The sequence below is a fragment of the Equus quagga genome, chromosome 15, assembly GCF_021613505.1.
Source record: "Equus quagga isolate Etosha38 chromosome 15, UCLA_HA_Equagga_1.0, whole genome shotgun sequence".
Classification (NCBI taxonomy): domain Eukaryota; kingdom Metazoa; phylum Chordata; class Mammalia; order Perissodactyla; family Equidae; genus Equus; species Equus quagga.
In genome coordinates this window covers 32,765,045-32,774,964 of record NC_060281.1, presented here as the reverse complement: position 1 = coordinate 32,774,964, position 9,920 = coordinate 32,765,045, and the positions used below count along the sequence as shown (strand labels likewise).

The window sequence follows — 9,920 nt, the reverse complement described above, 5'->3', positions numbered from 1 at the left end:
ACTCTTACAACCTCCCAAAGCTGAGTCAAGAAGAAACAGACAATCTGAATAGACCAATCACAAGGAAAGAGATTGAAACAGCAATCAAAAGCATCCCAAAGAATAAAACCCCAGGACCAGATGGCTTTCTTGGGGAATTTTACCAAACTTTCAGAGAGGATTTAATACCTATCCTTCTCAAGCTATTCCAAACAAATATGGAGATGGAACACTTCCTAACACATTCTATGAGGCCAACATCACTCTGATACCAAAGCCTGACAAGGACAGCACAAAAAAGGAGAACTACAGGCCAATATCGCTGATGAACATAGATGTACAAATCCTCAACAAAATTTTTGCAACCCAAATACAGCAATACATCAAAAAGATCATACATCATGATCAAGTGGGATTCATACCAGGGACACAGGGATGGTTCAACATCCACAAATCAATCTATGTTGATACAACACATCAACAAACTGAGGAATAAAAACCACATGATCATCTCAATAGATGCAGAGAAAGAATTTGACAAGATCCAACAGCCATTTATGATAAAAACTCTGAACAAAATGTGGATGGAAGGAAACTACCTCAACATAATAAAGACCATATATGACAAACCCACAGCCCACATCATGAGTACTAGTTACATAGGACATTAAGTTTGTGAAAAGTCACGAGCTATGAACTTTTCTGTATGTGTAGTACCATAAAAAGTTTACCAAGAAATAATAATAATAATAAAGTTCAAAAATCATAAGTAAAAAAAGTAGAAACAGTTTATACAGGATCATTCTACTTGGGGAAGGCAGGGAGGCTACTCGCATGAGCAGGGAGCCTCTATCCTCCTAGGACTGACTTTGGAACTGCATGAGGAGCTGCTGGATTCTATCATCACTTGAACAGTGTCTATAAACAGCTGTCATGACCTGCAAAGAGCTGCTTCATTTATGGACAGCAGTTCCAAGGCGAAGGGACAACATCGTGTTTGGAAGGCCACTGCTCTGATCAAGGAAGGTAAAAACAGATCAGTTTGATGAGCTGAGTTGCATGTGGTTTTCCTGGCAATGATGGAAGAATTGAAAAATGATGAAATGGTTTAGTATGGTTTAGTTTTTCCAACTCATGGGCAGTGGCCAACAGCTAGGCCATATAGTCAGGCAGAGGGCAGTGGAAACCTGGTCTGTAGAAGGAATGCCCATAGTGGGCACAGATCTGTGGGAACTTGAGGGGTGCCTTAAAGTAGAACACATCGATGCCCATCACAAGAACCCCCTTCCAGGTTTGGAAGGCCTTGGAATTGATGAGTGGATAACCTGGTGTCCTCCTTCAGGTGGCTACCTGGGCCCATGGAATAAGTGAACATTGGGGGGCTGCAGCAATGCAGAGATGGCCTGCGTCTAGACAGTTTCCTCTTGCATCCTCTGAGGCACAAGATACCAAAAAGAACTGTTCTTTCTAGGAACCTGAGACTACAGACAGCTATCTGGCAGATTCCCTGATGGCAAGGCCTTGAACATAGCTGGCAAATCAGACCAATGCTGGTCACCCAGGGGGGCTACAAATGGGTCTTGACAGGAGTAGATGTTGACTCTGGATTGAGCTTTACTTACCCAGTGGTAGATGCAAATGCTCAGAGTCCTAGAAAAGAACCAGAACAGAAGATATTGCACAAATTTGCACTGCGGAGTCACATTCTTCAGGCCAAAGAACATACTTTACAGCCCATACAGTCCAACAATGTGCAGAGGGATAACCTCCTCAGAGCAATAGTGTGATAGAGAATTGGAATGTGCTATTGAAACTCTCTCTGGTTGTCTAAAATGGGGTGGGGGTGGGGTTGTTCACAGGCATGAAGGGCTGGCTTACACATCTTCACAAATGTGTGCTCACACTCAACATGAGTGGGACTACAGGATTGTCTCCACTAGAGAGTTTCCTCTCTTTTTTCTGGAGGATTTGGGGAGGGGGGTGGGGTAGAATGCTGGTATGACTAGAAAATTCTTCCCAAGCGGGGAGGAAGTTGGCATGACTACATTTCACCCCAACTTCCTCTCTTCCTACCTGACGCAGTGGTCTCAGGACAGAGGTGCAACTACAAGTGCCAGAAACAGGAATGATTCTTAAGTAAGAAACTGTGACTAATTTTTAAACTTTTATGTCAGTATTCCTAAGGGTTGTGCCTTCACCCCATCTGATCGTGAATACAGCTATACTGCCTCCTGATCAGCCCACTAGCTCTATGCGTATGTGCCCCTCCCCTCTATGAAAGGGAGTAGGCTGAGCGGGAGGGACTGCTAGATTATATGCTGCCTGCAGTCTAGACCAGCACAGCGGTCAAATCTAACGTCCCTTCCAAAGGTGGAAGTTTGGTATAAACGGACATAAGGAGAAATAGTAGCTGAGGGTAAAGGAATGAATAAATGGGTTATGTAATGAGGGAAATCCAATATTACATTAACATCTCAGAAGTCTGAGCAAGAGATGACATTGTCTCTTGGCTCAATTATCCAGAAGCCTGAAAGGGTGAAGCCACATATTGCTGAGACCATTTCTGCTTCTGGAACCTGACAAGATCAAATGGAAGCCTGCAAACCTGAGCAACTTCACCCTGGGAGACATTCTCATCCAACAGGATGATGGACTGGACTAATTGTTAATGACTGAATGTAATGTGCCAGCATCTTTTAACTGTTATGATCCCTTGCTATAAGGGATCTGCGGTCAAAGACGAGAGGGTTGCCTGTGGTACAATAAAAAATATCTAGTCTTTCTCCCTGGTTCCTGGCATAGAGCTCCTAAAACACTTGGATCCTCCTGAGTGATGAGTGACTTTGGTGTGTGAATGAGATGGCTGAAGACTCCTAGACAGCTTCAGGATGGGGGCTGGTCACCAGAGCCCACTGATGAGGGCTGAGCAACAACATTGCTGTGGGGCTTCTTACAAAACAGTCAGGCCTCTCCCAGACCCACCATCTCAGAGTACTAGGCACAAGACCAAAGAATTGCTTATTTAACAAGCCCCACTCGTGAGGTTGATGCCCAGCCACGAGGCAGTCCTGGTCTACATTCTTGCTACTAAATGTGTGATCTGAAGACCAGCAGCATCAGCACCAACCTTGTTATAAAATCAGATTGTTATGCTCTATTCCAGTCTCTCTGAATCTTAGCAAGATATACAGGGGATTCCTGTGCACAGAAAAGTTGGGACTCTGGTCTCCATGCTTCTAGATGCAGTGTCAGAACTGTGCAGTCCACCTTGGGTGTGGGGTCTGATGAGATCCAGTAGCACTGGGGGGTCCAGGGTTCAGTCCTTGTTCCTTTCTCTTCTAGACCCATCACTCCCTTGGTGACCTCATCCGTTCTCAAGGCTTTGAATATTATTTATAGTGTCACATCCCAAAACTGTGTCTCTAGCCAGATATTTCTCCAAATCTCTAGACTCATCTGTCCAACTGCCGATCCGCTATCTGACTTGCTTTTCTAAAAGAAATCTCAGCTCCAACATCTCTTAAACCAAATTACTATAAATATGCGCCTTCTAGTCTTCCCCACCTCTGCTGACAGCAACATCATCTTCCTACTTGCACAGTCCAAAATTCTGGGTGTCCTTCTTGATTCCTCTTTCTCATTCCCAAATTAATCCATTAGGAAATTTACTGCAAAGTCCATGTTCAGAATGTATCCAGAATCCAGTCACTTCCCACTCTTTACACCACTCACACCAGTGAAAGCCATGGCCACCTCCAGCCTGGAATCCTGCCCTGGTTCCTGCTGCTTCCCTAGGGCCTCTCTCGCCCTTTGCCTCCCAGTTCTGCTCTCAGCACAGCAGCCACAGCGATCCTTTCAAAGTCATCCCACGTTCCTCTCCTGCCCTAAACTCTCTTTTAACTCCCCATCTCACTCAGAACAAAGGTGCAAACTCTTCTAACATCCTCCAGGCCTACACGGTGCTGGCCACACCTCTATCTCATCTCAATTGCTCTCTTCTCCAGCCACACCAGCCACCTTGCTCTTCCCAGAACACACAGACACACTCCTGCCCTACTGCATTTGCACTGGAGGCTCCCCTGCTTGGGAAGAACTTCCCCCAGACATCCTTGTGGATAATTCCTCAAGTCCTTCACATCTTTCCTCCAAGGTCACCTTCTCAGTGAGGCCTACAGTGACCAAACAAAAAAACTTATCTTCCCCACCCTCAGGATTGCCTTCCCCACTGCATTTTTTCCATAGCACTTACCACCTTCTATCATAAACACTGTCCTATTTACCAAGCTTATGGCATTAGTCTGTCTCTTCCCCCTATAACATAGGCTCCACAAGGCCAGCAACTTCTGTCTGTTTTGACTTCAATGATGTTTCCCAGATGCAAAAATATTGTATCATACATCTAGCACACAACTAATATCAGGTGAATGAATGATCAGTGTCTGGAAGGTTCTCAGGGCTTCCTTTTATTTCTTCTCTCAAATTTTAGGAATCTTCTCCTTTACTTAACCCATCAATCTCTCATGGCAAGAATGTGAAAAAACAAATTCATATCCAGATGCTTATTTTTAATAAGGAAGTAAGAAGTTACAGCTCAGCACAATGAAGTTATGACAGGGATGGAGACGGCCCAGCCCCACCTCTGCGGGAACAGGAAAGTCGATCAGGCAAGAGAACGCAGGGCAGTGTGGGGAGGGGTTGGTGGGAGACCAGTCTCCCCACCACTTCACATTATGCTAATAGGAACGCAGACACATTCAGATGCCATTTGCAGAAAAGAGGTCAAAGATTCCTGAAGTCATAATGGGGGGTGGGACGGGCAGAAATCTTGTATCACTCAGTCCCCCACAAGGCAGCTGTCTCATGCTATAGAAGAAAATAATCACCAACAAATTTAAGTCAGTTGCTATAATTGGTGACACTGTGAAAAGCCCACTGCATGCTCAAAATGTCCCAACCAAAGAATCCCCATAAGCCAGTCCTGTCCCCTCTGCCCCAACACCTCCCCAGTGCAGGTCTCCAGGGCCTCACCTGCCGTAAGACACATCAGAGTTCGGGACACTGTCACTGCCTGCGGCAGAACAAAACAGGACGCGGTCAGAGCCCACAGGAGACGAGACTAAAGAAAGACTGTGAGGTGGGTGAGTTCCCCCCATAGGATCCCATCTACACTACTATAAGGGTCTCAGGGATCACTCCCCTACTCCATCCTTACTTGAAGCCTGAGCGTAGCTCCCTCCTTTTCCACCTGTGGGAAGGAAACATCCTGTGAGAAGCCAGGGAACAGTCAGGCCCATGAGATCCTAAAGGAACTCCCAAGTCCTGTACCCGAGAGAAGTTTCCAGAACTGTGATAACAAACCCAGGGCAGGATCAGGAAACATGAGGAAAGTACACACGTGGGGACTGAACCAACCACCCTCCTGGAGGTCTGTCCTCAGCAGGGAGCTCCCCTCAGTCCTGTGACTGCTGGGAATCAGGTCTCCATCTCCCGATCCATCAAGGGGATAACTTTGTCCTCCATTTTCACATGTGCTTTACTAAAGAGACTAAGTGTTAGCAAATAGAACCCCAGACTAAGAAAGCACATGTGCCTGTGGATGAGACTTGCCATTAACAGGCAGCATAAACTTCTACCTGAGCTTGAAACCCCCCAGTGGGACAAGAAATCTCAGACCACACCCCTTCCCTACCTGAGCGCTTCTTCCTCCAGATCACGGCTCCAAGCACCACAGTTACAGTGACCATGAAGAGACCCAGGCCAGCAATGATGCCCACAGTGAGGATGGTGTACTACGAGGCGGCTCTGGGAAGGGAAGGGAGGGTGAGGGCCCTGCCCCCAGGCCTCAGCCCTGACCCTGCTGAAGGTCTCCAGAGGGGCTCCCGATTTCCCTGAGAAGAGGCTCTGAGCCCACGCCTCCCTCCTTACCCCATCTCAGGGTCACGGGCTCAGGCAGCCCCTCGTGCTGCACATGGCACGTGTATCTCTGTTCCTCTCCAGAAGGCACCACCACAGCTGCCCACTTCTGGAAGGTCCCGTCCCCTGCAGGCCTGGTCTCCACAAGCTCCGTGTCCTGGGTCAGGTCCTCCCCATCACGCTGCCAGGTCAGAGTGATCTCCGCAGGGTAGAAGCCCAGGGCCCAGCACCTCAGGGTGACCTCATGGTCAGAGATGGGATGGTGGGTCACATGTGCCTTTGGCGGGTCTGAGGAAAAGAATCAGAAAATTCAGGAACTCTACATCTGTCTTGGGCCACTGAAGCAGCGCTCATGTGACCATCCTGAGAATGGACAGGACAACCGGAAAAGAGAATACAAAACCCAGACACTAGCCCGGACACAGACATCCGGACTAATCGCTATTCTTTGGATATTTCTAGAATCAGGATGAGACAGCCCACGGTAGGAGGCAGGTCTCTGAGGGGGATAAAAGGGATTTCTGGTCCTCACTTGGGTGGACGCGGAGTCAGTCAGAAAAGATGGAGTCAGGCCTCAAGCACACTGGGTGTGGGGCAGAGAACTAGGCCCAAGAGAGAAAACCTCCATGGTTCCTGCAGCCGCTGCCAGAGTCAAAGGGAACAGCTCACCAGTCATTTCAGGGATGGCATCCCACTCCATCCCCGGAGAGAGTGCATCCCTTAACTGACCCTGAAAGGCAGACCTCCTGGACGAGTCACTCTCTGGTACTAGACCTGAAAACCCAGGCGAACTCAGTCTCCCCACCCACAGGCTGGGTATATTCAGGTGTCTACCCCATTTTCCTCCTCTCCTTGTAGGAGGCCCCCAGCCCGAGCCCAGATCAGGAGTCCCCGCGGCCCCGCGTGCCTGCGCGCTGCAGCGTCTCCTTCCCGTTCTCCAGGTATCTGAGGAGCCACTCCACGCACGTGCCCTCCAGGTAGTTCCTGAAGTCCTCCGCCACTCCGGCCGCCTCCCACTTGCGCCCGGTGATCCGAGCCGCCGTGTCCGCCGCGGTCCAGGAGCGCAGGTCCTCGTTCAGGGCGATGTAATCGGCGCCGTCGTAGGCGTACTGACTGTACCCGCGGAGGAGGCGCCCGTCCGGCCCCACGTCGCAGCCATACATGTCCTGGAGGGTGTGAGACCCTGACCCCGCCCCGAGGTCAGCCCAGACCACTCGGCCCCGTCCCCCCGCAGAGATTAAACTTAAATTGAAAATGGAACCGCGGAAAAGTCCCCGCCGGCTCTTCCCGGGTCGGGGGTCGGGCGGGTGCCGCAGCCTCAGGGTGAATCTCGGACCCGGAGACTCGGGGGGACCCCGGCCCGTCCGTGGGGATGGGGGGTGGGGACCTGGACCCGGGCTCGCGTCGCTCACCGGCCTCGCTCTGGTTGTAGTAGCCGCGCAGGATGTTCAGGTTCACTCGGAAAGTCTGTGCGTTGTCCTTGGCGGTCCGCGTCTCCCGCTCCCAATACTCCGGCCCCTCCTGCTCCACCCACGGCGCCCGCGGCTCCATCCTCGGACTCGCGGCGTCGCTGTCGAACCGCACGAACTGCGTGTCGTCCACGTAGCCGACGGCGATGAAGCGGGGCTCCCCGCGGCCGGGCCGGGACACGGCGGTGTAGAAATAACTCATGGAGTGGGAGCCTGGGGGCGGGGAGGGGCTCAGACCCGGCCGACCCTCCTCCCGGCGCGGGTCCCCGGGTCCCAGGGTGATGGGGCCTGGAGGGGCGTCGGGGCGAGGGGCCCGGGAGACGGAAAAGGGGCGACGGGAGACCCGAGTGGGTGAGAAGAGGCGGCGGGAGACTGGAGAGGGAAGGAGAGGTGTCAGGACGTGGCAGGGACGAGGTAGGGGAGGGAGTCTGAGCCGGGGCGGTGGAGACGCGCTTCCCCAGGGATCCTGCGCCCCGCCAGCCGGGTCCCCTCGCATTGGCAGTTTCCTCCCGACCCCGCACTCACCCGCCCAGGTCTCCGTCAGGGCCAGAGCCCCTGACAGGAGCAGCAGGAGGGCTCGAGTTGCCGTGACCGTCATCCTCGGGGTCTGGGAGAACCTGAGTCCTGGCTGATCCGAGCAGACTTTATAACCGGGAAACGCAGAGACGCTGATTGGCTTCTGTAGACACCGGACACGCAATGGGAGTGAGAACTGGGACCGCGTCTTGAGTCTCCAGGCAGGAGGAGCTGACACAGGTTGTGAGAGGGAGAAGTGACACTCAGGGAGACGCGGACTCCCCAGCACTGACCTGCAGACTCCGCCCTCGGACCTGAGACCAGGAGAGCCACGTCCAGGGACCTGGGACTTTGCCGTGACCCCTCTCCTCCTGCACCGAGAGCTGTCACACCGTCTCCCTGAGTCCTGCCTGGCCCGGGGGCTGTCTGAGGAAACCAGAGAGACCCCCAGGCTGGGCTCAGCCCCTTCTCCTCCTCTTACTGGCATCCCTCTCCCTGAAATGGACTCCCCGCCTCCCACCCCTGACCTCTTCCCCTGGACTCTTCTAAAAGAAAACTCAGCCCCAGGGAACTTGATGCCAGAGAGATCGCTCGCCGGGAATGGAGGTGGAGGGACAGGGGTTTTCTCTGTAAACCTGGAGAAGATGTGCCTGAAAACACCAGACAGAGGTTCTCATGGAGACCAGGTTCCTTCTTGTTCACTAACTACAATCGGTAACACAATCTTGAAAACCTCTGAACATCGGGAATCTAATCTATAAAAGAATCTAATCCATAATCGTAAAAGTGTCTAAACGACACTTTGATCAGACTCACACAGGTCCTGAGTTTTACTTTTCCAGACAGTGTATCTGTGACTCCGGGTTGTTGTATTTTAAAACCCATAAATAAATGAAAAAATAGGATATATTGCAATATATGAGGAAGCCATTTGGTTTAAAACTAATTCAGCCTGACCTTGTTTTTCCAAAAGGGCCTGACATGGCCTGTGGAGCATGCATTGTACATCTGCTTTAAACATTTACTATGTCCCAAAGGCAAGAATGACGCCCTTAAAGATAGGAATGTAGCTTCCCCCCATATTGTCATTTCCTTAAGGATGAGCATCTCTTTCTGGAAACTAGAGATTAATTACTGACCTGCTATGCTCACCTTGCGACCACTGACTGGCTGCCCACCAACCTGCTTGCCCACAAAGCATCTTGTGACTGCTGTGAAAGGGACATTCCTATCATATGTGATGTATGCTCTTTGTTCCAAGACAGTATTTAAACACTCTGTACACCCCACTTCTCTGGTGCTCTTCCTTCCTTGCAGAAGGAAGGCCATGGACTATTGTCAGCAAACCTGACTCATAATAGACTCACCCAAATTTTCATTTGTAGATTGATTATAGATTATTTACCTGAAAAAATGATCTTCATTCCATAGTCCTGAGTGTGTCTGTGTGAGTCCCTGACAAATCTTCAGTACAAAGAAGTACATGGAAGCACAGTTTGATACTGTGGATTGATCACCTCAAAGTCACAGGTTTTCAATGCAGTTAAAATGCCTTTCTCCAGTGCTCCTATATTGCCTGTTTTTATGAGTTGTTCACACCTAAGCAATGTGCATATTTTATGGAGTCACGTTATTTTTTAAACTGATTAATATAAAGAATCAATTAGTTTTTAGGCAGCCCCACAGAGTGAATTAAATACCAAATGCAAAGAATATCCTGCTAGGCTTGTAGATATATGTATTAAAGTTCCATGAAACAATATGTTTAAATCTGAGGACTCCACTGCTTTAGAATTCCTTCCCTCTGCTTCTTCTCCCCACCCCTGCTCCTCCAGCCCTTCTCTCTGTCCTCTCACCCCTCAGGCCCTCTTCTCCCCTTAGTCTCCACCACCCTCTCACTCCTGAATTGTGGCACCAGCCCCACCCTCTCACCTGCCACCCATGGGCTATTCTCCCCACAGGGGTCAGTGATCCTGCTAATTGAGTCAGGATGTGTCATTTCTTCACTAAAACACCCCAATGGCTCCGTCTCACTCTTGGGAA

The 9,920-nt window shown here is 50.4% G+C and overlaps 1 protein-coding gene across 2 annotated transcripts; it reads right to left on the bottom strand.

The window, feature by feature from the left end:
- Window positions 1-4,529: 4,529 nt before the first annotated feature.
- On the bottom strand, window positions 4,530-8,047 carry LOC124226057 (class I histocompatibility antigen, Gogo-B*0101 alpha chain-like). Of its 2 annotated transcripts, none has more exons than XR_006885192.1 (8): window positions 7,887-8,047; window positions 7,305-7,574; window positions 6,800-7,075; window positions 5,905-6,180; window positions 5,669-5,781; window positions 5,192-5,224; window positions 5,008-5,047; window positions 4,530-4,842 (listed from the first exon to the last, which is right to left on the bottom strand). XR_006885192.1 is itself a non-coding variant. In XM_046638858.1 (8 exons), the coding sequence occupies exons 1-8, from the start codon at window positions 7,957-7,959 to the stop codon at window positions 4,734-4,736; spliced, it is 1,191 nt and encodes a 396-aa protein (XP_046494814.1). In that variant the 5' UTR covers window positions 7,960-8,047; the 3' UTR covers window positions 4,530-4,733. The 2 variants fall into 2 exon arrangements, 1 of the variants encoding a protein (XP_046494814.1); XM_046638858.1 differs by having other exon boundaries at window positions 5,669-5,768; window positions 5,891-6,180.
- Between the last annotated feature and the right edge of the window lie 1,873 nt (window positions 8,048-9,920).

Bases quoted from the DNA above. Each gene is read 5' to 3' on its own strand.
- LOC124226057 (XM_046638858.1), bottom strand. From the start codon at position 7,959: ATGACGGTCACGGCAACTCGAGCCCTCCTGCTGCTCCTGTCAGGGGCT. The intron at 7,575-7,886 runs GTGAGTGCGGGG...CCCCGCCCCCAG, and splicing joins CCTGACGGAGACCTGGGCGG to GCTCCCACTCCATGAGTTAT. The intron at 5,225-5,668 runs GTAGGGAAGGGG...TCCTTCCCACAG, and splicing joins CTGGAGGAAGAAGCGCTCAG to GTGGAAAAGGAGGGAGCTAC.